The sequence below is a fragment of the Myotis nattereri genome, assembly GCF_964212035.1.
Source record: "Myotis nattereri genome assembly, chromosome: 3".
NCBI classification, from domain to species: Eukaryota; Metazoa; Chordata; class Mammalia; order Chiroptera; family Vespertilionidae; genus Myotis; species Myotis nattereri.
In genome coordinates this window covers 70,774,588-70,801,420 of record NC_138077.1, presented here as the reverse complement: position 1 = coordinate 70,801,420, position 26,833 = coordinate 70,774,588, and the positions used below count along the sequence as shown (strand labels likewise).

Below are 26,833 nucleotides of genomic sequence, written 5' to 3'. Positions count from 1 at the left end.
TTTAAAAACAAACAAACAAAACCATATCTTCTGATAAGGACTTTAAAAAATCCAATCACTAGTACCTGAGAAAAGGTCCTTTTATTTTAGAGTGTTTTTTTAATGGTTGAATAATATTTATGTGAAAGAATATTTAATTATTTGAGACAAGAAGGAAAGAAATGAATGAGTGAAAAGAAAAATTTAACATAAGATAAAGAGAGAAGTTTTACTGAATGGTTTTGATGTTATCAGTCTTATCTTATTAGGCCTTATTTATTGATAGGAAGGGTTCAGTAAGGCAGGATTCAAATCTGAGGAAGGATTTTGCTTCTGTTTTAAAAATAAAAAAGTCAATTTTAAGAATGAAGAACTGAAAAACAATGAAATTCTAGAGAAGGTTGGAAAGTATAAAACCCATGTCTAATTCGTATGGCTTTGGTGAACCTATCAGCATTTTTATGATTGCACTAGAGGCCTGTTGCACAAAGAGATTCATGCAATCGGCCTTCCCTTCCCCTGGCTGCTGGCACTAGTTTTTCTCCGGCACCTTGGACCCAGGCCTTCACTCCTCCTTTGGCCGGAGCTGCCTTCCATCTTCGCTTCACTGCTGCTTCACGCCTATGTATGCAAATTAACCGCAATCTTAGTTGGGTTAATTTGTATACCCTCCTGATTGGCTGGTGAGTATAGTGGAGGGATGGTCAATTTACATGTTTGTCTATTATTAGGTAAGATTACTTCCTACTGAAATGTGTAGGAACAGAGCATTCCTGAGCATAAACAGGAGGCACAGGAGAGTCCAGAGAAAGTAAGGTCTTCTAGGATCTCACTTGATCTGAGGAAGGCAAATGAAGCCTACAGAGCATTGAGAGAGAACATTTTAATTGCTGAGTGAAAGACAGAATAAAATACAGAATACACAAGAGAGAAGAGAAAGGGAGGACCCAAGTCCTCGCTAGATTTCTATTCTAAGATAATTTTGGGTGGGGTGTCAGGAATAGTGTGGGGTTAGGAGAAGCAGGAGATTTGTGTTTCTCTCTACTCAATGTGGTCTTTAAAGGGGATTAATGATAAACATTTTAGGAGCCACTCAGTATCTCTAAAGAAACTGTACTTGTTTCTGGCCACAATCCATGAAGATGAAGCTTTACTGTTGGTTGGTCTCTTTCCCATATGACTTTACAAATTTTGCTCACAAGGAAAATGTGCTCTGCTTTACCGAAAGCAAACCTCCTCTCAACTGCCAGAAGGTAGTGTGGTCATTACCTGTGATCTGATGCTAGTCATTTGAGATGAGCACTTGTATAGATTCACAGACTCAGTGAAGAAAGATGTCATAAAACTTTTAGTGCTGGCTGGTTAAAGAGATGCCAGAGGAAATGAGGGAGAAAAAGTTCTCTCTTCTCAGCAAAGCTGTTTGTGTCCGCATTCATTCAGACAGAATTAAGAAGTATCTGTGCCACCCTTAGAGAGTGCTTCCAACACAAAGCCTTTTGTCAAGAGAGACATATTGCTCACATAACTAGCAACTTCACTTTTCCAGCAACTAACTTATGGCATCACCAGACAGAACCACAAGAAATGTGCACTGGAATTCTAATAAAACTAGGAGCCATTGTAAGGCTATGTTCAAGTGATGGTCATGTGACCTTAACAATGATCCCTAAGGTTATACCTGATCTAATCCATTTGAAGAACTATAGCCTCCATCAGCAAATACCTCAAGCCACTAATCCAGTTTCTATTTCTTTCTTATCCAATTCTATATTTTAAGGAGGTCTATGAGATGTTTATTACCTTAGCTCAGTCATCTGCTCAACATGGGTCAGATGGTCATCCACTTCTAGCTGCAAGTCACTCTTGTCTTTTTCCAATTTCTGTTTGATTTGTTGTAGATCTTCTACCTGGCTCTTTCTATCAGTCATGATATAAGCATGTCTCAACTTCAGAAGTTGCCTCAAAGTGCAGTGTGGCCTCTTCCATATCCCCGTGAAGCTTCTGTAATTTCGCTTCCTGTCTCTTAGTTTTCTCTCGCTGGCCAAACTGTCCCCTTCTGCCTGCCCAAGCCTCCCATTCAAGTCTTCCAGTTCTTGGGTGAGGTCAGCTCTGTCCCTCTCCACCTTGGCTTGAGTGATCCTTCTAACTTCCAGCTCCTCTTTCAAATGCTGTATTTGCGTCTATAACAATAAATAATCTTGACTTTTACTAAGACTTTGTGGCATATTTCATAGTGAAGAGCTTTACTGTATATATGCTTTTTAATTTCTCCACAACTAAGAAAAGTAACAGAACACCTTTGGTTCCCATTTAATAGTTAAAGAAAATAGAATACCCAGAAACTTTGCTCCAAATCAGTAGTAAGACCAGAATTAAGATTTGCAGTTGCTCCATATATCCCAGCCCTTGGTGATGAGCAACTTCATAAGTTACATATACGAAGGGGAAATTTTAGTAAAGAGTACTTTCCAACAGAATACAGAACACCTTTCACGTAACAAGAAAAAAATTTGAAGACAGCTTATAAAAAATAACATGATGCCTTTTATATTAATACCTCATTAATCTGAAATTAATTTACCTAATAATCTCAAATATTAGAAACTCAGGCAAAAATCTGATCAATAGGATAATATTAAGCAATTTACTCATAAGAAACAGTATCAACTTAATTTGACAGACAATCTTGGTGAACTTGGTTATTTGGTTTCTTAACCTGCAGGCAATTTTCAGTAGCAGGAGATTTGGAATAGCAAAGTAGAATTGATGAAGGAATAGGGACTACTAAAAAGAGTAGGAATCTAATACCATTAAATTAAGAATTATTAGTCAAAGAAAAGTAGTGATAAAAACTCTGAGAGCCCAAAATTCTTTTAGTGTAGGGGCAAATAGCTCTAGAAATCTTGATAGAATCATTGTATTACAGTACATCAAAGCCACTGATGTTCATTAACATCACCTTAAATAATTAGGCATAGGGAGGGTAGGGGGAAAAACAGAATCTATTTTAGAATATGTTTTCCTTTCCATTAAATAAGAGTACCACAACTTAAAGGAAGCCAATTTCTAGATCATACTAAATATGTAGGCTCTCAGACATGTGAATGGGTCATGACGGAGTAGGTGCTAACAAATTTATGATTTCACATCCAACTAGTTATCTTGGGATTCGATACCTTTATCCCAAACAATGCTGTCACTGGACCAAACATTTCTTCAGAATAAAGCATTTTCTTTTCTTTTTTTTAAAATATATTTTATTGATTTTTCACAGAGAGGAAGGGAGAGAGATAGAGAGCCAGAAACACTGATGAGAGAGAAACATTGATCAGCTGCCTCCCGCACATCTCCCACTGGGGATGTGCCCACAACCCAGGTACATGCCCCTGACCGGAACCGAACCTGGGACCCCTCAGTCCGCAGGCCGACGCTCCATCCACTGAGCCAAACCGGCTTCAGCAAAGCATTTTCTTTTTATCATCAAGGTAAGAAAATCTGTCTTTTAGATAAATTAATTTTTTATTTTTATTTTGGGTAAAGTCAAGTGTCATTGGAAGAAAAGCCTGGTGAATATGATAGATAATTACTTGGAGATTAATGCTGTGTTTAAAAGCATGGCCATGTAGCAATGAGACTGTTTTGTTTTTTTTAAATTTGGCTCAAAATGTCTCAGAAGAAATAATCAAAAAGGGAATGCTAAAATTATTTTGCATAATAGGTAATTCATGAAATAAATATTTATCTCCAATAGAAAAACATCCATCTGTGTGCATAACTAAGAATTTACTAGTATAAGTATACATATATAGTATTTATATTATTTTATAAAAGGTCATATGGTATAAAACAGTCATATGGTCTAAAATGTATTAATAGCTGTTCATATGAGATGTTTTGAGGCTACATATAGCTACAAAACAAATTTTCAGCATAATTGCCTTTTAATCACAAAGACTAATCATCATAAAAAGTGAAATTGCTAACACTGAATGCTAACACTGAGTCAGGCACCATGCTTACCACTAACATATACTGTTACACTTAAAAATATTAGTTCAAAGGTTACCGGGAAGATTAACACATGAAAAAAATATATGTCCAGGGTTTTATTACAGTACCTGAGTCATGGCAAACATTTAACAAATTAGTTATTTGCTTTTATTATCCTCACTAGAGGTTCGGTGCACAAATTTGTGCACAGGTAGGGTCTGGCCGGCCCTGCCCCCTGGTTGAACTCCCAGTTGGTCAAACTCCTGCCCGAGATGGACAATTTGCATATTAGGCTTTTATTATGTAGAGTAAGAAAATTTAAGCTTAAAAAAGTAATTTTCCCTGGATTCACATATCTGTAAAATGCCACAACTTACCTTTTAACCGTTGTTCTTTTCTGCCTCTGTCTGTGTTTGGTTAAGGGTATGGATACTTTGGCAGAACATTTGTCACTGAAGCACCAATCATCACCTATTCATCTAAATACAGGTACTCACAGGTGTCTGGTAAATGACTACCTGAAGCTCTTTAACCATCTGCTGAAGCTGAGCCACCGGGTCTTTCTCATGCTCCACTTTTGAATTCATCTGACTCATTTCTAATTCCTTCCTGTTTGGAAAAATGTACCAAATGCAATTGTTCAGAATAAAGCATTTTTTGTTCCCATTTAATAGTTAAAGAAGATAGAATACCCAGTAAGAGTAATAACGTTATGTTTAAATATTTTTAGAATTACAATAACACATGAATTCATTCTCATTGTAAAGATTCAGCATTACATCTACATCCAATCTCTGTTCCTTCCATAGAGGTAAACACCATTGTCAGTTTGGTGTGAATCAACCAACCTTTTTTTAAAGTATTGACATATGTTTGTGTTTATATATCAGTAGAAATAGTTTCTTTTTTTTTTTTTTACTATAACAGATATACTATTATATACATTTGTATTTATAGTTATATAACTTATTTTTAACCCAATAATACTTTGGAGATTTTTCCATGCTAGCCTACATATAGATTGCTTCAATTAAAAATATACTTATCCATGATTTAGACATCCAGAGCTTTTATTTATCAATTTCCCTATTAATAAGCACATAGGTTTTTCTAATATTTTGCTTTTATAAATAAGACTTTTCATATACATGCTCATTGTGTACAAGTACATATTTCTATAGAGTGAATACTGAACAGAGAATTGCTGGGTCAGGGAGATACGTGCTTAAAAATATGCAACCCTGCCCTTTGACCTCCAACAGTAGTGTGAGATTATTATTTCTCTACATTTATGCTTCACATTAGTATGCTTATAAACTTTCTAATCTGATTGAATAGATTAGTATACCATTGTTTACCTTGAATGTCCTTGTTTTTAGTAATGACAGCTTCTTGTCAACTATGAGGATTTAAAAATGGCCAATAAATCAAATTGCATGATTTAATAATCATGCAATTAATAAATTATAGATTTCTTTTAACATTCTCTACATTTATTTTTTGGTATCTGTTGAAAATATTGCTCCCACTTACAATTATTCACAATTTTATTTTTTTGGCTTTTGCCACATAAATGTTTTAAAATTTGATGTAGTAAAATTTAGTAAGATATTCCTTTTGTGATTTATCCAAGAAGATTTGATCTGCCAATTTCCTATGATTTACAGTACTTTATAGTACTTTTTAATGGGTTTTTGTTGTTTTTATTGCAGTAAGAACATTTAACATGAGATCTACCCTATCTACCCTCTAAACAAATATTTAGGTGCACAATATTGTTAACTATAGGCACAAAGCTGTGCAAAGATCTCTAGAGCTTAACCACCTTGCATAACAAACTTTATACCCATTTAATAGCAACTTCACTTTCCCTCTCTCTTCTCCCATTGGCCACTGCCTTTCTACTCTCTTTCTATGAGTTTCACTATTTTAGATACCTCATGTAAGTAGAATCGTGCAGTATTTGTTCTTCTGTGACTGGCTTATTTTACTTAGCATAATGTCTTCCAGTTTTGTCATGTTGTAACATACAGAAAGATTTCCTTCCTTTTTTAAAGGCTGAGTAATATTTCATTATATGTATACATATTTTCTTTATGCATTCATCCCTCAATGGGCATCTATGTTGTTTCCATAGCTTGGCTATTGTGAATAATGCTGCACCTTCCAATGGTCTTATAGTTTTATTTTTACATTGAATTCTTGAATGCAACTGGATTTTGTGTGTGTAAGTAATGTGAGTAGAAAATTAACTTTTACCTCAGAAAATGAATAGCTAATAATCTCAGCATCATTTATTAAGTAGCCTATCTTTGTCATCAATATTTTGAGTTGCCATCTTTATCATGTACTAAGCTTCCATATTTAGTTTCATTTATAGAAAAGTTTTTATAATAAAGTTACAACTGTCTGCAAATATGGATTTCTAAAATGCCAGTGCTCTTTGACCTGGAAGAACATGGTTATCCTTTTTACTTTCCTGAGCTTAAAAACCATCTGCAAAATTAAAGGCTGAGAAGACTCATCATTTTGCCTTTCACTGTTCCATTACATTCGTAAGGTTACTTATTTCATCTTTTCCAAATACTCATCAAGTTCACTATCTTATTAATAGAATATTAATCACACCTGACCGCAGGCATGTATAATGGAAACCATGTCCACATACAGGAAAACCGGCATCACAGCTGCTCGGTTGACTCTTCTTTTTCACTGTGGGTCCTAATGACCAACATGCTCCCAGCTTTTTACTCTCGGACCTCACTGTTTCCCCCCTCATTGGATATATTCCAAATTAACTTGAAAATCCCTCATGGTGCAATGAAAGTCTAGCTAAACAGAGGAAGACAAAAGGCGAATGGTGAGAAAATCCATTCCAAGGCATTGTGAAACTAAACTAGAATGGCCGTCTTGACCTCGGGATCCACATGAACTGAGATTCCACTAATTTTGATTGTGTGATGTTTTTCTTTAGATTGTAAGGTTTAACATTAATATAGAAAAAATAGCAACATAAATAATAGAGTATATCTGACAAACAAGTGTATTTTTGAGTAATCAGAGAATACACACTTTAAAGCTGATAGCTCAATTTTGAAAATGAAATGTATTTTAATAAACACTGTCTTTATAATTATTCAAAAAGTGTGTGTATACACTTTTGGGACTATATATATATATATATATATATATGACTTCAAATTAGGGCCCATTGTTTATTTTGATTTATTTTTACTTTTATGCCATTGGTCTCATAAGTAGAAGTAATACATTTTTTTTTTACTTGTAGCCTCAATAATTCACATCTCCTATGCTTTAGACCGTTCACTCATATCTGCTAGTCAGATGCCTTCTCAGTTATTTTCTTCTAGATTATGCATTGACTCTCTTTTTACAACTATATAATAAAGTCCAGCAAAAAAAAAAAAAATCCATTTCCTAGGCTCATTATCCTCCCCTTCAGGTTTTGAGAGTTCTGGCCCAGGAGTCATGAGGATAAATGATACAAGAAAGCTGCTCCTTCCAATATTAGTTCTCCCAGAATCTTATGTCAACACAAAGGTGGCTTACTTTCTCAGCTTTTCTGTAAGCTGCAGCTGGCTGCTCTCCAGGTGCCACACTCTCCTGGTGCAGCTGGAAATCGCCCTCCAATTGGAGCCTTTCCCTTTCATGTTCATTTTCGCCTTTCTCTCCTGCTCAAGGGCACCCTCAAACTGACAAAAGAAGATAATTACTTAGCTAAATAAATAGGTAAAGTTTATATTTCACTAGATGTGCTCATTAATTACTTCCCTTTTGGAAAATTTAAAAAAAATAGAAGCACAGATTCTGAAATGATTTCCAGCTCTGTAGATATTTTATTTTTTGTTTATCGATTTTTAGAAAGAGAGCGGGAGAGAGAGAGAAACATCTATTTGTTTTTACACTTATTTATGCATTCATTCATTGGTTGTTTCTTGCATGTGTCCTGACTGGGGATCAAACCTACAATCTTGGCACATCAGGACAATGTTCTAACCAACTGAGCTACCTGGCTAGGACCACTATGTATATACTAGTATTTTTAAATAAATATTGAACGTATCAATAGGATAACAAAAGAATCTAGCAATCACAGGGATGGAAGAAAACTTTGGAGATTAAGGAATACACATTCCATCCTAAGGAAGGAACCAATAATAAATGGCCAGTTGTAGGGTGCGGCTATAAGGTTAAGCCTCAGACTGCCCTGTTGGCAAAGCCACAAACAAGTCCCAGCTTAGAGGGCACAGTCCTCTTAGTATAATTAGGCTTGACCTTATGATGCTCCCTAGATCCTTTCTAGGTAGCTAGCTAATGGGCTGTGGGAGGTGCAGCAAGTGCTGCCAAAACAAGTGAAACTCACAAGAACATTGTAACTATGGTGACCACTACCTCCTTTACCTCTGACTATAAAATAAAGACTCAGCTTGCCTCTGGATCTCTCTCTGTGGCCTCAGCCAGACACAGGAAGATCCACCAGACCCAGCTTATTCTCTTTGTCATTTCTTCAGCCATTTGCTGCCCTCACTCAGGCTTGTGAACCCTTGGCTGAGCTGGCTCAGCATAGCCAGTGACACCTTGTTTGATCGTTTCCCAGTGATGGGAAGCTCACTTCTTCATATGGCAGCTCATTTCATGGGTGGATAAGTCCATTTACTCGGGAATATTTCTTCATAAGAAGCCAAGATATTCTTTGTAAATTCTTTCCAAAGGTGTAAGCTCTGATCCCTGGGGCAATACCAAGTGGACCTGTCTCCACAGCTGTCCCGAGCTTCCCAGCTCAGTACTGACCATTTCAAACATGTCTCACGTGATTTGCTTACCTCCTTCACTCCCTGGGTATTCTCTTTTAGTCCATTACATTAGGTCATACTCTGGTACCACAGCAAAGTGCTCAGAATACTCTAGTTTTGTCTGAATTAATGTTGCTGATAATGATATTGAGGTCAATTTAACAGGCTAGATAACAGTTATAATATAGCTATTTTTTCACTGGTATGTTTACTTTTTAGTAATGGACGTAAAGAGCAAAAATATGAACTTTAAATGGGTGGAGGAGGGAGAATTTCTGAAAGTTGTATGTAAAAATCTGAAAGTAGATAAACTGCAGGAGAGAACACTATGTAACACCAATAAATACTTATATGGAGGCTTTGTGAGATACACAATCAATAGAAATAGGAAGAGAAGTGAGAAAACTAATAAGTAATAGAAGAAATTGATAGAGAGACTTGAGGAAAAAGCAGGTAATAATAATTAATAAACCTATCCACCCTTGTCAGCAGTTTTATAAAGGCTAAGCTGTGGGGACTAATAAGAGAAGGAAAGCACACACTATGTCAGCTGGGGAAGGGAAAGGAAGAACAATGAAGCTATCCATTGAGGCTGGTCTGATAACTTGCTATCCCAGGGTACTTAGAGGCAGAACAGAACACCATCTTTGGAACCTTACAAGTACTTTCCAAGAGTGTATGTAGAACACAGCTTGTGACTTCCATCTCTTTCAACTAGAAATAAACCTCAGGTCCCACCGGAGACATGACAGGCCTTTAAGCCAATCAATCCTTCAACATCAGTGCCAGATAAAGAGAGTACCAGCCTGTCTGTGGGGCAAAATACCAGGCTCTGTGGGGAAAAGTAGTCACTTCGAGTGATAACACTTCGTGATCCATCCCAGTGTTCTCAGACTGCCCAGGGTTGTATGAAATTTACATTTAAAAACTGACGGATTACACGCAGGGGCTTCTCTCTGCTATAGTGGTTCCTGTAGTGGTTCAATGTACATTAAGGAAAAAAGCACACTGTTTCTAATAGTGAAGGAAACAAAACATGCTACTAAGTTCTCCTGAAGTCGTCAAGGTAAATGAACTAAATAAAAGTTGGAGATTTGTATACCTGTAGACAGACAGCTAGCCAGCGAGACAGAGCACTTCTTACCTCATCTACTTGCTGTTCCGGTTTCAAGTTGGCTTTGCTCAGGTTACTGAGTTTCTCCTGCTCTGTGTACAGGACATCCAGTGTCTGCTGACGGGCCTCCTGCACAACCTTGGCTGTTCAGTTTGCTGATATCCTCATTTAGAGACTCCATTTCCTCACTCAAGTTCTTGGCCTGTGGGAAGAAGACAGTAACAGCTTTATTAGAGTTTCCATGGAAAGGTTGGGCACAACGCTAAGGATCATCTTCTCCCTTTTTCTAGCACACACACACACAAAATCTTACGAGCTATCCATTGTCATAAAGAACCAAATGTAGCCAAATTCTTCATATACTTTCAAAAACTCTGAATCTACCCTTTCTTACACACATACAAACTGATGTAACTGCCCTGAAGTGTTGCTTAGCAGTGAGAGCATTGGCCCTCACACTGAAGGGTCATGGGTTTGAATCCTGGTCAAGGGCATGTACCTAGGTTGCAGGTTTGATCCCTGGCCCCGGTTGGGGTGTGTACAGGAGGCCACCAATCAATGTGTCTCTCTCACATCGATGTTTCTCTCTCTCCTCCTCCTCCTCCTTCCATCCCTCCCTCCCTCCCTTCTACTCTCTCTAAAAATCAATGGGAAAAGTATCCACTGGTGTGGATTAACAAACAAACAGTGGTCATGGTCAGGGAATGGGGTACTTTTGGTTAATCAAATATTGTCAATATAGCTCCAAGGAAGGCCAGTTTTGAGAGTGCCACATAATTGTATAACAAGAACACCACTTATGGTAGAGCCTTCTTTTGAATATTCAGAGGGCACATGTTAATCTGGTGGTGCATCAATGTCCACAAAATAGTGGCAGTTAAAGATGAGGTCCAGCTGATAAAATAAGCAAACGTGGAAGCTGCCTATCTCAGACCAATGTTCTTTTTATGAAAGCAAACCAATGGCACAAGAGTTGCTATTTAATCATCTGTCAAAATTGCAGTGTCATTCTGGAGACTGGTTATTTATCAGAAGTTTGATACAGACTCTTCAGCTGTATCAAATCCATACACAGATGTGCAAGTTAAAACCCTCAACTGTTAAAGGACAAAACAGCAAAGTCCTTAACTGGAATTAAATTGGCATACCAAGGTCAAACTCCAAATCAATGACAGAGCTGGAGATTCACACACATCCCAAATCTCCTTTCAGTAAACTGCATCATGCTCACTCTCCTTCCAACAAAGGGCACTTAGAGGCCCCACGAAACCATTTCGCTCTTTCAATTAGATTTCAGATGCAATGAAATTAAAACAAATGAAGAGGCTTCACTGGGGAGAGTTAGTGGGGTAGCACAAATCAAGCTGGAAATTTGAACTGGGACAGCACAGTTCATCAGACCCTTCATTTTATGCCATTTCTGACTCCCACTGTTGTCAAGGTTGCAGACCACTGTGTTAGTTAATTTAAGCAGAGCACGTCTGGTACCGAACCCTGCATGGGAGGGGCATTCAGGCATTCAGGCATCCAAGCCTTCCTAACATTATAGAAAAAGGACCTTGTGCTCTGTAGCACCCTTCTCCTTCTGTGACTTCACCAATATTGTTTCCAGGTCATCGATTTCTTTCTTAAACTCAGAACATTCATCTTCGAGTTTCCGCCCCCTGGCAGTCAGCTCAGAATTTATCTCCGCCTCTTCCTCCACCCATGCAGACAGGGCCTTGACTCTGGCCTCCAGCTGGATCTTGGATTTAATCAGCAACTCGAACTGCTCTTCAGCATTTGCCAGGGTCTCTTGCTCCTGCCATGATGAGGAGAAAATTGTTGCCAACAGCTGGAAGTAATTTATCAGCTAGGCGAAAATGCTTCTTAACACCAGCAAAGAGATAATTGCCTGCCCTCTGCCCAGCACTTTCACCTACCTTCTTTCCTAAGCAGTTGAAATAATATCCCCAGTTGCCCTGATCCTATTGTTGAGAAGTAGAAGAGTTGCAGTGTTTGGAGGTGCTTTGAATCTTTCAGGCCATTCGGTAGATTAGATTACCTCTTCTGAAGCACTTAATAGAATCCTGGTGGCCTGAAGGAGCTAACAGCCTCCAGAAATCATGGGTGTCCTGCTTAAATCACAGCTTCTGGAAGCATCCACTGGGCATAGTGTTTGAGGTTCATACTTGCTCAGAATACAATCTTTTAAGAAGCATTTTCCCAGACAACCGAATATTTATAATATTACACGCACCCTGATGTAATTGCTTAATATATATTGGTATCTTCTAATAAAGAGAGCTGAGCTATATTCACAGGCTGAATTCAGAATTATAGGGTTACTTGCCAGTCACTAACTAGTTTTTACTGTTTTCATCTAAAATCTTTTTCTCAGTGATTCTGCCAGCAGTAAATTCCAAAAGATATACTTGTAGAGCATAAAATGTCCTTTCCTTTTATCCTTCCAAATGTACTCTCCAACTCTGAGTGACCCATTGTTCCTGTGTTAGGGGTCAGGTAAAACATGAAGGAGCTGATTGCTTTTCACTACAAAGCACCTTTTATAACTTTGAACCCCTCTAATTTATCTCCATTAGAGGCTAAATAAAACCTCCCCTTTGTGAGCAAGTTCTTAATTATTGTAGGTCTTGTTGCAACATGACTTTACACAGACCTCCATCTTCCTCCATGCCTAGACCTTGTCATCCTCTGCAATATGCTAGTTTGGGCAATTTATTAACTATGCATCTATTTGTCTGGCTTAGAGTTAGATTAAGAGCAGTAAAAAGGCAAAAAAAAAAAAAAAAAAAAAAAAAACCCCCAGGGTATTGGTTTCTGGCTAACTCCTGGCAAAGAATGGCCCAACCAATGGGGCTCAAAGCAGCACAACTAGGGGATGTACAGAGTAATAAATCTCCAACATCACTGAGGACCCAAAGGGAAGGGTTAAATTTAAAACCAACAACAACGTCAAAGCAGAAGGGTCCATACAAACCAGAGAATCTTCCAATGTTTGGTAAATAATGGGGGCAACTGATCTTCATTCATCCCCAGGGTAAGGAGCAGAGCAGTTGTTCACTCATTCCATTCAGCATGTGCGTAGGACCTGTTCCATCACTGAATGAAGGGGGCAGTCCAATTCACCATCATTGGTCCCTTCATTAAACTGATGGCAGGACTTGGGGGCCAGCTGAGCAATGATGTGGCAGTTGAACTATAGAAATACCCTGTCCCCAATGGTAATTGGAATGGGTTCTGAGTTCTGCAGGTATTTTTAATAAGTGAATGATTCCTTGTTTCCTTGATCCCTACTGTGTTGTGTCCCTTAAAAAATAAACGATGATAAAATATTTCATGGTTCTGTCAACATTTTTAATCACAGTTACAATTTGAACTCATCTTACACTTCCTGGGTTTGCTGTGGAACTGGCTTCCATGTTGTTTCCCATGCTCACCACACTAATCTTTTATTATGTGTCCCAGGCTTGGACCCACCACCCTCCACACAATTTGGGTCCGTTTCTATTTCCCATGTCAGCCCAGGTAGCTCTGGATACTATCTCTGTCAATAGGAAGAATGATGAAAACTGGGAGGCAAGGTCTCATGCATAGCTGCCTCTCCCCTAAGCCAGACTACATATGACATTAAACTTGTGATTCTCATGGTATGGGTCTTTACGTAGGTTTCAAGGGAGGACCAGAAATGTATGTTTCTAACAAACATCCCCGGTAAGGCTGATGTATTCTAAATATTCTATATAGTCTAATGTCCTAGAATCACTGTTATGTTAAATATGTACCAGAAATGTGATGAGGACAACTGATCTTCATTTACCCCAGGGTAACAAGCAGAGCAGGTGTAAATTACTATGTAAAATATGGCCTACTGAAACACTGATGGATAGCACAGCCACAAAATAAAAAAATAATTTGGATCAGTCTAAAATTACTCAATTTTCTGTTTTCAGTATGTTCAGGGAGTGGGAGAAACTATTTTATTCATCCTGTATAATAAAAGGCTAATATGCAAATTGTCCCCTCAGCTGGGAGTTCCACCCAGAGTTCAACCAGAATTTCGACTAGGGGGTGGGGTGGGCCAACCAATGGCCCCTTCCCCCTGCCCAATCAGCCCTGCTCTGGCTGGGCCCGCCGGACCCCACACATGCCCGAATTTGTGCACCGGGCCTCTAGTATGATTATATTTGAGCCTAGTATTTTTTAACTTAGCATTGTTCTAAGTGGGGTGAAGAATACCATAAAGATGGATGCGATCCTATCCCTGCCTTGGGATGTTTGGGGATAACAGAAGTCCCAGTGGCTAGCGAGAAGGACTGTGAAAGGGACAAAGTAATGGCACAGTGGCATTAATGGAAATGGTGGCTCCAATGCCTGGGCCAAGGGTTTGGAGTCTACAATGCACATATTGCAGGAACTGAAGCTTGTTTATCACAGAAGAACTATTTAAGATAATGGTTCTCAGTCCTGACTGCATATCAGAATCACCTAAACACATTATTTAGACCAGCAGTTCTCAACCTGTGGGTTGCGACCCCTTTGGCAGTCGAACCACCCTTTCACAGGGGTCGCCTAAGACCATCCTGCATATCAGATATTTACACTGTGATTCATAACAGTAGCAACATTACAGTTAGGAAGTAGCAATGAAAATAATTTTATGGTTGGGTCACAACATGAGGAACTGTATTTAAAGGTCCAGAAGGTTGAGAACCACCGATTTAGACCCACATAGGGCCTGCTAATCCAAATATCTGACAGTGGGGTTTAGGCATCTTTCTTTTGACTTTAAGGCTTCACAAGTGACTTTGATGCAAATTCAAGGTTGAGAACTGCCGTTTTAAAGAACTAAATTGATTAGTAATGTTGATCTGAACCAGAGAAAGGGGACGTAGGAACCAAAATCAAGAAAACCAACTAGGTCCATACTAAAATAATCCTGAAGATCTATGAAAATCCTGTGCTTTGATTTGTTAATGAGTCATGAGCTAAATGAAGAACTTAAATTAAAACTCAGAGCTTCCTGGCTGGCTCCCATGATAGATCGTGGTGCTTTTATATAGTTAAAACCCATCTAACAGTTTATCTCTTTTTCAAAGACATCTTGTCAATAAAATCACTCCTCTATTGAAACAGAGTGTCTTTTTAAGTGTTTCCATTGTCTGCGTTTGATGAAATTCTATAGTATTTGAAAAGCAGGTGCCTCTATTTTTTTTTCAAGTCAACACTGCCTGCAAAACAGAATCTAATGAAAAACTTGATTTGAAGAATAAATGGTGGGGCTACCCACAGCCTGCAGCTAACAAAGCAGGTCATTCCTTTCCCAGATGAGGGAGACTTGTTTGGCTTCCAGTTTCTCCCTCTGAGATTCTGATTTCTCCAAGGCTCTTTGCAGTTGCACACACTCTTCCTTCAGTCCAGCTACCTTCTTTCCCATCCAGGCAGATTTAACAAGAGGCTTGATCTTGAAGAAGAGCCTCATCCAGGGCCAGTTCTTCACAGTCATGAAAGATCTTGCGTTCCATTGGATCGAAAGAAGTGCATCCCTAAATCAAGGAGAAAAAACTAACCCAGACTATAAGAGAGTTGTTTTCTAAATTAAAATGTTTAATAGGCACATCTTTTTAGGAGTTCTGCGCTCTCATTTGATTCCCACAAAGCCCTCTGCAGGACTTCTGGCTTTGGCAATATTGTGGGCTAGATAGCCTGAAAATGCTCCCACCACAAAAAGCCTCTAATTGAGAAATAAGCCTGAAAAGAGTGAGCAATAGAGAGTGAGTTAAACACCTGAGCAATACGTGAGTACATGTACAGCGTGGCTATGCTCCTGGAAGAGGGGAGCCAGCCTTAGTATTGTAGGGGCTTATAGTTACATATACACGTGGATAAAGAGACAGGCTAAGCCCTGTCTGGTGTTGCTCAGTGGATAGAGCATCGGGCCCGGGTTCGATTCCCGGTCAAGGGCACATGCCCGTGTTATGGGCTCGACCCCCAGTAGGGGGCGTGCAGGAGGCAGCCGATTCATGATTCTCTCTCCTCATGGATGTTTCTATCTCCCTCTCTCTTCCTCTCTGAAATCAATAAAAATATATATTTTTTTTTTAAAAAAAGAGAGACAGGCTAAAACCTTTAATGAATAGCAGCTTTAATGAAAAGAAAGACTAAAACATTCACCACTAGTACAGAGACATGTCAAAGAGAGGTCCATCTGATCTGGATTAAGCTCAGGGTGAAGAAAAAAATTCCCACTCTAAGATTTTTTTAAAATCATGGACCAGCCCCAGTGGAATGTTTGAGGTGTAAATTATACTACATGACTGATATAGAAATATGCAAGAAATCAGCAAGACCATTTTTTTACACTGGTAATAAATATCCTGGGTCCTTGGGAGAGGAAAACACAAAACTGCACTGAAGAAAACACCCTAATATCAAGCATCAGAGGTTCTCTAGCCTCCTGAAGGTGAGCTTACAATTAAAAATTACAAAACACGTATTTTTAAAAAATCAACCATCAGTAAGAGAAAGCACCTACAATAAAAGTTTGATTAAACTCATAAGAATTTCAGATAATTGAACAATATTGTAGATGCTATAAAATAGATGCTATAATTATTAAAGACATAAAGAAAAAATTGAAAAACAAGAAAGAAATGTGCCACTATCATAAAAGAGCAGACAGATTTGAAAGAGGACCAAATAACATGTCTAAAACTGAAAAATTCAGTCATTGAAATAAAAAACTCAATGGAAGAATTAAGCAGCTGTTGAGATCACTGGAGGCGCATGGAAAGGAGAATTAAGAAAAGAATAAACCTAGCGGAACAATTCACCATAGCTAAGATCTGGAAACAGCCTAAGTGCACAACCGCAGATGAGTGGACTAGAAAACTGTGGTACATCTACACAATGGGATACTATGCTGCTGTAAAAAAGAAGGAACTCTTACCATTTGCAACAGCATGGATGGAACTGGAGAGCATTATGCTAAGTGAAATAAGCCAGTCAATGAAGGAAAAATACCACATGATCTCACTCATTTATGGATAATGAAGACCATTATAAACTGATGAACAAAAATAGATACAGAGGCAGAGCAGCATGGAACAGACTGTCAAACTACAGCAGGAAGGCCAGGGAGGGTTGGGGGGTAAGAGATCAACTGAAGAACTTGTATGCATGCATATAAGCATAACCAATGGACATAAGACACTGGGGTGTAGGGGAGGCCGGGGGAATGTCAATGGAAAAAAAAATGAGACATATGTAATACTCTGTAATACTTTAAGCAATAAAACAAAATTTTAAAAAATAAAATAAAAATAAAAAACTGTGGTACATCTACACAATGGAATACTATGCTGAGGTAAAAAAAAAAAAAAAAAGGAAATCTTACCATTTGCAATACCGTGGATGGAACTGAAGAGCATTATGCTAAGCAAAATAAGTCAGTCAGAGAAAGATAAATATCACATGATCTCACTCATTTATGGAATATAATAAACAACATAAACTGATTAAAAAAAACATATCCAAAGACAGAGAAGTATCAATCAGACCATCAAACCTCAGAGGGAAGGTAGGAGAGGGTGGGGGTAAGGGGAGAGATCAACCAAAGGATTTGTATGCATGCATATAAGCCTAACCAATGGACACAGACACTAGCGGGGTGAGGGCATGAGTGAGGGGGAGGTGGGGGGGGAGCAATGGGGCGATAAGGACACATATATAATCCTATATAATAAACAGGTAATATGCAAAATGACCCTCACACCATAACACCATCACAAGATGGCAGCACACACAGCGGGGATGGAGGCGGGGCCGGCGGCCGCTCCGCATGGCTTCTGCCAGGGTTCCTGTGGCCCCGCAGGGGCATGGGGGTCCCGGCAGCCACTTTGCACGGCTTCTGCCAGAGTTCCCACGACCCTGTGCATGTGTGCCGGGTCCCAGAAGCCACTTTGTGAGACTTCTGCCGTGGTTTCTGCGGCCCCACGGGTCACTAGTACCTTAATAAAGAAAAAAAAAGAATGCGGAAAAAAAAGAATGCAAAATAAAAAGAATAAACCAAAGAAAGTGGAAATCACATCACCTTTTAAAGATGAAATCAGAAACTAATGAATTAAAAAAAAATAAAGAAAATTAAAAAGGTGTTTTATTGAATAGGCTAAATAAACATCTGATATGAATTATCAAGAAAAAGAAAAGGCACAAATGAACAATACTAGAAATGGTAATACTCTAGAACTGTAATAATCTAGGGATGTGCTCTAGAAACAATTTGGATATGGTAGAAATTTTTTAAAATCTAGCAAATTGGAAAATTTAAAAGAAATGAAAATTTTCTTTTTGTGAAAAGAGAAATATCTTAACTGAGTCAAGAAGAAAAAAATCTCAACAAGCCTATAACTATTAAATAAATTAAGTCAATGTTGTAAAATATATCACAAAAAAACACCAGATTTAGATGGTTTCAAAGGCAAATTTTACCAAACATTCAAGGAATAAATAATCACAATAAATTGTTCATGATTTTAAAAGATGAAACATTTTTCAACTCTTTTATTAGGTCAAGGTAACTCTGACCAAAGTCAGATAACACAGCAGGAAAAAATATTATAGGAGAAACTTATTCAGGAACATTGATTCAAAAATCTTCATGATAATACTACTAGTATATGAAAAATACAGTATTTCATAAACAAAGTAGGTTTACATTCTTAAATACATATTAATATAATTCAATACATTTATAGGTTAATGAAAAAATGTGATTATTTTAACAGACACAGAAAAATAATTTAACATTTTCTGAGTAAAAATGCTTCACAAAATAAGATGGAAGGGATATCATCCACAAAATATGTCATATCTAATAAAAAGCAACACACACACAACAGAAGAAACTATAGAAAACATCATCTTAGGAAAATAGTAACTTTCTCCAAAATCAGAAATATGACAAATGTTGGCAAAAGTTTTTGAAGTCTGAAATACCACAAGTTAGTGATAATATAGAGTAATGAGACTTTCATACACTTCTGGTGAAGAGTAAATTGGAAAGCATTTTGGCAATATCTCATAAAGTTGAATTGTGTGTAGCCTAAAACCTAATAATTAGTACCCTGGAGAAATGTCACTCAAAGAGTGCACCTCGGCCAGCTGCTATCCACAAACTATCAGCATGACCAGCATTTTGAGTAAAGTATCCTCAAGAAACTACTGTGTATGTTCAGGGCAGGGGACATTTACAAAAATGTCACTGCAGAACTGTTTATAATAATGAAAAATCATAAATGACTTAAATTTACTTGATCTAGAAAATGGATAAATTGTGGTATATTCAGGTAATAGAATACAATGCAGTAGTTAAAATCAATAATCTAGCACTATATTTATCAACATTAATAAAATTGAAAGCTAGTACTAAATTAAAAAAACAAATTTTAGGATAATACATACAAAATATTATTTATGTGAAAACCAAAACATTTAAAAAATCACATCAACTTTTAAAGATATCTGCATATCTACATATTTTCATATCTTTACAGAACTTGGATCAAGAGAAAAATGCAAGGGGCTTTACCTTTTTTAATTTATTCTTTAAAGTTGTGAGCAATTACAGAAAAAGAGTTAACAATTGATATACTTTGGTGATAGCTCCATGAGTGCATATTACAGTGTGTTTAAAATATCCTTACTAATAAAAGGCTAAGTAGTCATCACACCCTCACATGTGGTGACCTCACGCCATCGCAAGTAGGCGCACGCAGGTGGGTGGGGCTGGGCTTGATGCTGTGGGCACAGCACAGAGTCTGCCTGGGAGTCCCGCCTCCTCCCAGCTCCACATGTGGCCAGGCCTGGGGGTCCCGCGGCTCCATGCGGCGTAGAGGAGGCAGGTCCAGAGGGTCCCTGTGTGGCATGGAGGCCTGGGGGTCCTGGGCTCCTCTGCAAGGCGCAGAGGCCTGGAGGTCCTCAGATCTGGCCTATCTCTTTGGGGCGATCGATTGCAAGGCTCCTTCCCTGTGACAGGGCAGAGGCCAGGCTGGGGGACCCCGTCCCCATGCATGAATTTCATGCACTAGGCCACTAGTTTCATAATAATTTTTTAAAAATCATCCTATGGCCTGGCCAGTTTTGCTAGGTGGTGAGAGTGTCATCCCACAGAACAAAGGGTTTTTGGTTCAATTCCTGGTCAAGGGCACATATATGGGTTGCAGGTTCAACCCCTGGTCCTGGCGTGTGGGAGACAACCAATCAATGTCTCTCTCTCACATTGATGTTTTTCTCTCTCCCCCGCTCCTCCCTCCCTGCCACTCTGTCTGCATATCAATAGAAAAAAATATATATCTGCAGGTGAGGATTAAAAAAAAGTCATCCTATGATTTAGAAAGAATCCTATATAATAAAAGGCTAATATGCAAATCGACCAAATGGCAGAACAACCAGTCGCTATGATGCACACTGACCACCAGGGGGCAGACGCTCAATGCAGAAGCTGCCCTGTGGTGGTCAATGTGCTCCCACAGGGGGAGCACTACTCAGCCAGAAACCCTGAGCCGGGCTCATGACTGGTGAGCACAATGGTGATGGCAGGAGCCTCTCCTGCCTCCCATCAGTCGGACATCCCCCGAGGGCTCCCGGAGGCAAGAGGGTTCAGGCTGGGCTGAGGGGCCCCCTGAGCGCACGAATTTATTATCCCTCTAGGGCAAAATAAAGATCTTATTTTAGTGATGAACAAAGTGAACCCCTAAATTTCCCTAACCCCCAACCCCTAAATTTCCATACCACACTGAGACTATATGAGGGTCACAGAAGACTCTTAGAAGACATATATCTAATATCTCTGACATCATGTAATTATCTTTTTCTTCTTTGGGTTAACAGAAAGAATGAACAGATTGTTACTTAAGCAAGCTATACTAAGACCTGTGGACCTCTCTCCAGAAGGTAAACTATGCTACAGAAAGGTAAAAGCAACAACTGCCGACTCCCTTGCTCACAGTCTCATTATTTGGAGGTTTTGCTAGATTTCTTTCCATGAGTGCATTGACAAAACCTACCCCTAAGTGTCTAAATGTGGTGGTAAATGTCCCCAGTGAACCTGGCTGAAATGAAGAGAGTTATGATTACATGTCACCAAGAGGCACAGTTTCCCCTAGGGAGGTGGTAAAGTGGTCAGAACACCTCCTCACTTGACAGAAAACTTCCCCAAAGAGATGGCTGTACACAAAAACTCTTCCAGGTCTGCTCCTGTTAGGAATTGTGAGTCATACCACCCTCAGAGATCCAGATTTCTCTAACAATAAGGAACCCCTCCTAAGGGAAGGCTACAATCAGTGCAAGAAATACCTGAGTTAAGCAATATATATGCTTATATGTTGGATAAGGCTAATAAAATACCTTTGTGTTCTGTCTAGTTGGTGTTCTAGAATTTAAAAACTTTTAAGTTAAGTCTGAGCCTAAGCAGAGGAGGCAGCTCCTCACCTTGACCTATTATAAGGCAACTAGAGGCCCGATGCACAAAATTCTTGCAAGTGTAGGCCTTCCTTCCCCCAGCTTCCAGCACCCAGGACCCAAGCTTCCCTCGCAGCCCCGGCTTTGTCCAGGAGGTCATCTGGAAGGACATCCGGAAGGATGTCCGGTCTGATTAGCCTATTACCCTTTTATTAGTATCTATACTAATAAAAGGGTAATAGGCTAATTAGAGTGGACATCTTCCGGACAAAGCCATGGTGACAGGGGCCGAAGCAGAGGCAGTTAAGGGCGACCAGGCCAGCAGGGGAGAGCAGTTAGGGGCGACCAGGCCAGCAGGGAGGGTAATCAGGCAGGCAGACAGAGTGGTTAGGGGCAATCAGGGAGGCAGGCAGGTGAGCAGTTAGGAGCCAGCAGTCCCAGATTGCAAGAGAGTGCAGGCCAGGCTGAGGTACTCTTCTTTCCCACCACCCCCCACCCGTGCACAAATTTCATGCACCAGGCCTCTAGTAGATGAGATAAGATCACATTGATTGAGGCACACCATTACTCTAGCACTGTGGATACAGGAAGAGATATTATACATCTCTTCCAGAGTCCTCTGGAATTTGATTTGCATCAGTGTGCCTGGTACTCTGGCTTGGGACAATGTGAAGACTTTAGATAGTCTTTCATCTTTCATTGCTTCCAGTTGGCCCCAAAAAAGCCAACTTTTAAAAACACCTAAAATAAATGTCAGATATTAGTTCCATAGTGGGTATTCAGGAAATGTCTGTTTAATTAGCCTATGAGCAGTTGATGTATCCATTTATCAGTTCTAGTTCTTGTTAAGAAGTTTTATTTCATGTCTAAAATGTATGTTTTAGAAAGTTTGGTTTAATAAATATTAACTTTACAAAAAAATATTTTATTTAATCCTGTGGTTATATTGGTCCCTTAAGAACTTAGACCATTTTCCCCCTTATCTGTTAATAATGTCTAGGTTATCCAGGGAACTTGGCTTTTGTTTTAAGACAGCCCCAGGCAGGCAGTTCTCTAAAGCACCAGGCAGGATTCTATAGCTCATTTTGAAAATGGCAACACAGTATTTTTAGGCTTTGTGGTCCACATATAGTCTCTGTAGAATATTCTTCTTTTTTTTATACAACCCTTTAGAATATAAAACCTTTTTTACTAAGTGGGTCATATTAAAAAAAAAATAGGCCATAGAGATGGCCCTTAGTCCATAATTTGCTGACCCTTGCTCTAGAGAAAGGCACTTTTGTCCTGGGCATTAAATAATTCACATAAAAAATTTTTTGAGAATCATTAATAAAGGCCAAGATGAGGTAAATGAAGTACCTAAGGCACAAATTTTAAGAATGCCATCACTTTCAGAGTTGTACAAGTCAGCACTTGCATAACCCTAAGAGTGAACTCCTCCTTAAATTTTGTACCTTTGGAGGCTCACTCACCTCATGCTAGATGAGTAGTATACAGTAAAAATAACTAAACACACAAGGAAGCAAAATCAACAGAAACAACAAACAGCAAAACCAGATGCTCAGGTACTGAAAATGTGGGTATCAAGTAACATTTTATGATTATGTCCTATAGAGTTCTTTTCCTATGAGCTCTTCAACCTAGACCCTCCGATTCTCTTTCAAACAATATGGTCCTTATATGGATATAGTAAGGAACAACACAATGTTGACCTTCAGATAAAACCAAATCTATTAGCAGTTTCCCAAAATATGTGGATCCTACCAAGATCATCTAAGATAAAGCAGAACTTAGTGAATCACATTTAATGAAGTTAACTTTGGATTAATTTTTTTGGATAGCGGGGTTGACCAAAAGTTATTAATTACTCAGACAGTCCTCTAAAATTAATTCCCTAAAACAGTACTTATGGGTTAATCTGTTTATACACAAACAGTTAACCACAGCATGTTGATTCATCTTTTTCTAGTTCTGATATGTATACATATTTTTTTAGCAGACAAAGGTTTATTCTGCATTTTATATCTTTGCACAGACTTGCTTAGATGAATAATTATAAAAGTGAATGTAGTCAAGACTGAGGTTTAAGGAGCATTACATATATCTCTCAAAGAGCAAGGAAGTTTCCACTTTCACCTGCGCTCTTTGTATTGTTTGTGGTCACAGGAGCTAAAGAGTGCCTTATAATTGAACTTTCATGGGTATTTTAAGATACACATTCTTTTCTCCCACTCTTCTCCAAATGCATTCTTTGCAGAGTTCTGGTTACCTTGGTGATTCCCAAGCGGTACTGGGTATGGGCTATCTCTAGGGAGCCAAGTAATTCTTCAGCTACTTTTCTGCTGCTCACAAGCTTGCTCTTTGGAAAGGCCTTCAGGTTCAGAATGCAGAACCTAATTTAAAATAGGCAAAGAATAAATTCTGGGATCAGGAATTCATATGATTCAAATAAAGAATGATCTGGACAAAGTAAGGGAGAAAGAAGTACAGATTTCTACCTTCTACCAATATGTTCAACTTTCACAAAACTCCTGGCAATAGAAATGAGAGTACAAGCAAGATGCCTTAGTTTGGTATAATAGTGTGTGCTTTTCAGACAGCCTCATTTGACCCCCTGCTCAATTATGGAAGGAAGGAGAGATTGGGAGGAGGAGAAGAGCGAGAGGGGCAGGTTTGCATGTCTCTGTTGTATAAATAAGAAAAATGAAAAGCAGAGACAAGTTCCAAGATTCCTTTACCCTTATGGTAAGTTGGTGGAGAACTAGAAATATGCCTTTTAATTCTGAGACAGGTACTCTGTCCACACCATCATACTTCACTCAAATTTGCTTGATGACCTATCGTTTGCTCTTTTAGGATTTGGGAAATAGAAAGCCACACACCCGGCTGGCTTCCTTTCTTTCGCATATTTGCTAGTGAAGCAACAGCTGCATAGATGGCAGCTAGGATTGAGTACATACAACATTTCAGAGATTCAATTCAGCCTCCATATCTTTTTTTCTGTATATATTTCTTCTATATGTGGGTCTATTATCCGTTAATAGAGATATAAGGACATTACAGCTGCATAGATGTTGGATTTAAGGGGAAATAATAATGGAACTCTGTCATCATATATCTCACCACCACCAAAACATATTGATCTGTGGTCTGGAGGACATCAACCAAACAAACAACGCATGCCTAAACACCTGAAAGATAAACAGAATAGATTGCCTCAGGCTTCTTGGATCCTGGGACATAGTTTACCTTTGTTTAAAATCAGCAGTTGGTTTGGGAAACCTTTCCGGCATCTCCTAATCACTTCCAAGACACCATTACAGCCCAGCTGCTGTAGAACTAAGTGAGGGTCCATTACACCTGAAGGAAGAAGAGTCCAGTTGAGTCTGTGTCTAAAAAAAATATTACCCTAGATTTTGTCCTAATTGCTGCACCCCCAGTTCAAAGAGTTTGAATTTGGTGTTCCCTATATGATCCTATATGGTAAAGAGCTAATATGCTAATTAGACTGAACAGCAGAACGTGTATTCAGATGACCTTCTGGACAACCATCCGGACAACTTCCGGAGGAAGCTGGGGCTGGGAGGGCTGCAAGAGCCAGTCTGGGCTGCGAGGGGCTGCGAGGGCCAGCCGGGACTGTGAGGGGCTGCTAGGGTCAAGCCCCTCACACAAATTTCGTGCATTGAGCCTCTAGTGGGTAATACTTAGTTCACCCACTCCCAGCCTGATGACACTCACAGTGCCCATCCTATTATGTGGGAGTCCCCAAATAGGATTAACCTGAAATTCCTTTAACATGGAATGAACCCTTTAGTTTTCAGTCAGTCAAGACTTAATAAGCAAAAACTCCTAGAAGGTGAAAAAGAATACATTTTTGCTAGAATGTAAATGTCTGGTATCACATCTACTCACGAGCATACCCCCACCCCACCCCCCACCTCCAAAAAAAACCAGCTAGAGAGAGGAATAAGAATTCAAAAGGGAACTGATATCTCCAAGTAGGACAAAGGGATTACAAGAAGGGAGAATAAAAAGAAAGGAAAATGGCACAACAAAATTGTGTTTACTGTTTTGCCTTACAAAGGATGTGGCCACATTCCAGCTTACATTTCACATCTAAGTTTATTCTGTAGTATAAATATCCTCCTATCACCTTCTCTTTCATCAAAAGAAGCACCACTAGAGCTGCAATCTCAGATAGAAGCCTTTGAAAAACCATCTAAGGAGCCACTGTGTCTGGCTCTCAGCAAGTCTTCTGGAAGAAGCTAAGCAGTACTCCTTCTAACTCCTACTAAAGTTTTATTTTTTTAAAAAAATGAGAATGAGATGACTGTGTGCAGGGTCACAGAAATCTCTATATATAAAAGCCTAATATGCAAATTGTCCCCATGGGAATTCGACCAAGAGACTGATCACTTGCTATGACATGCACTGACCACCGAGGGGCAGTGTGGAACGAAGGATGGCCCCAGCCAGCAGCCGGCAGCCAGGGAAGGAAGGCCTCGGCCAGCTGCCGGAAGGCCCCGATTGGACCTGATCGCTGGCCAGGCCTAGGGATCCTACCCAGGCACAAATTTCATGCACTGGGCCTCTAGAAAATAAGTAAAAGCCATATACCCATATTCCTGTACTCCCATCCCACTCATAGACAGAAGCAGATAATCTGCAAAAAGTGGCAAAGGTCGGATCCTATGACACCTTACAGTCAAGTACATTCATTTCCTTTAAGTACATATGAAGAGCTGTTTTTATTAGAACATGAAGCTTTTCTTATAACTTTGTCTTATGACTTAAAGAAAAAAAGTATCCCTGCTGAAATCAGAGCTGACTCCATGGGAGGCAACTCTAATAGGTAACAGAATGGCTCCAAAATAGAGGTAGCTAATTAGATTCCTTGCTAGATGGAAGCAATGTCCCTAGATGCATTCAGAAACCCAGCTGATACAAAACAATGAGGCAAAAACATACAGCGTGAATGAACATGAAGTGTTTGCATTGCAAAATCTCAAACTGCAGCATCATTGTTTAGCATCACACTTTCCAAAAATAGGTCACAGGCTGTCAAGATTGGGATCTTAATTACAGGAGGTTAATAAAAATGCAAAATATTACAGAACCTTAGAAATTGGAATCAGCAACATCTGGCTACATATTCCAAGGGTGATTAGTGCTCTAAAGACATAAGTGCTTGACAAATACACGACTTTGAGGCTGACAGCCTCCAGCCAAACTTTATAGAAGTCTGTAATTCTAAAGAGAAAGCTGGGAATCTTTAAGCCCATGACATAAGAAAAGCAAGCCATGTAGTTAATAGTAAGAACTTTGTTTTGGCAATTCTATATAATAAAAGCCTAAGCAACCATTACTGTGGAACAACCAGAACGACCAGTCACTATGATGCGCACTGACCACCAGGGGGCAGATGCTCAATGCGGGAACTGCCCCCTGGTGGTCAGTGTGCTCCCACAGGGGAAGA

General features: G+C 39.1%; 1 protein-coding gene across 1 annotated transcript in view; it reads right to left on the bottom strand.

The window, feature by feature from the left end:
* MYH15 (myosin heavy chain 15) overlaps nucleotides 1-26,833 on the bottom strand; it is a gene marked incomplete at both ends in the record, with an annotated part of 149,873 nt that overhangs the window by 59,074 nt on the left and 63,966 nt on the right. The window contains 17 exon segments of the mRNA XM_081085999.1: nucleotides 1,780-1,929; nucleotides 1,931-2,024; nucleotides 2,027-2,159; nucleotides 4,488-4,578; nucleotides 7,540-7,584; nucleotides 7,586-7,640; nucleotides 7,643-7,682; nucleotides 9,928-10,042; nucleotides 10,044-10,099; nucleotides 11,456-11,698; nucleotides 15,188-15,196; nucleotides 15,200-15,443; nucleotides 21,960-22,072; nucleotides 22,075-22,098; nucleotides 23,627-23,750; nucleotides 24,607-24,625; nucleotides 24,628-24,717. Of these exon segments, the coding sequence (XP_080942125.1) occupies nucleotides 1,780-1,929; nucleotides 1,931-2,024; nucleotides 2,027-2,159; nucleotides 4,488-4,578; nucleotides 7,540-7,584; nucleotides 7,586-7,640; nucleotides 7,643-7,682; nucleotides 9,928-10,042; nucleotides 10,044-10,099; nucleotides 11,456-11,698; nucleotides 15,188-15,196; nucleotides 15,200-15,443; nucleotides 21,960-22,072; nucleotides 22,075-22,098; nucleotides 23,627-23,750; nucleotides 24,607-24,625; nucleotides 24,628-24,717 (1,645 nt within the window).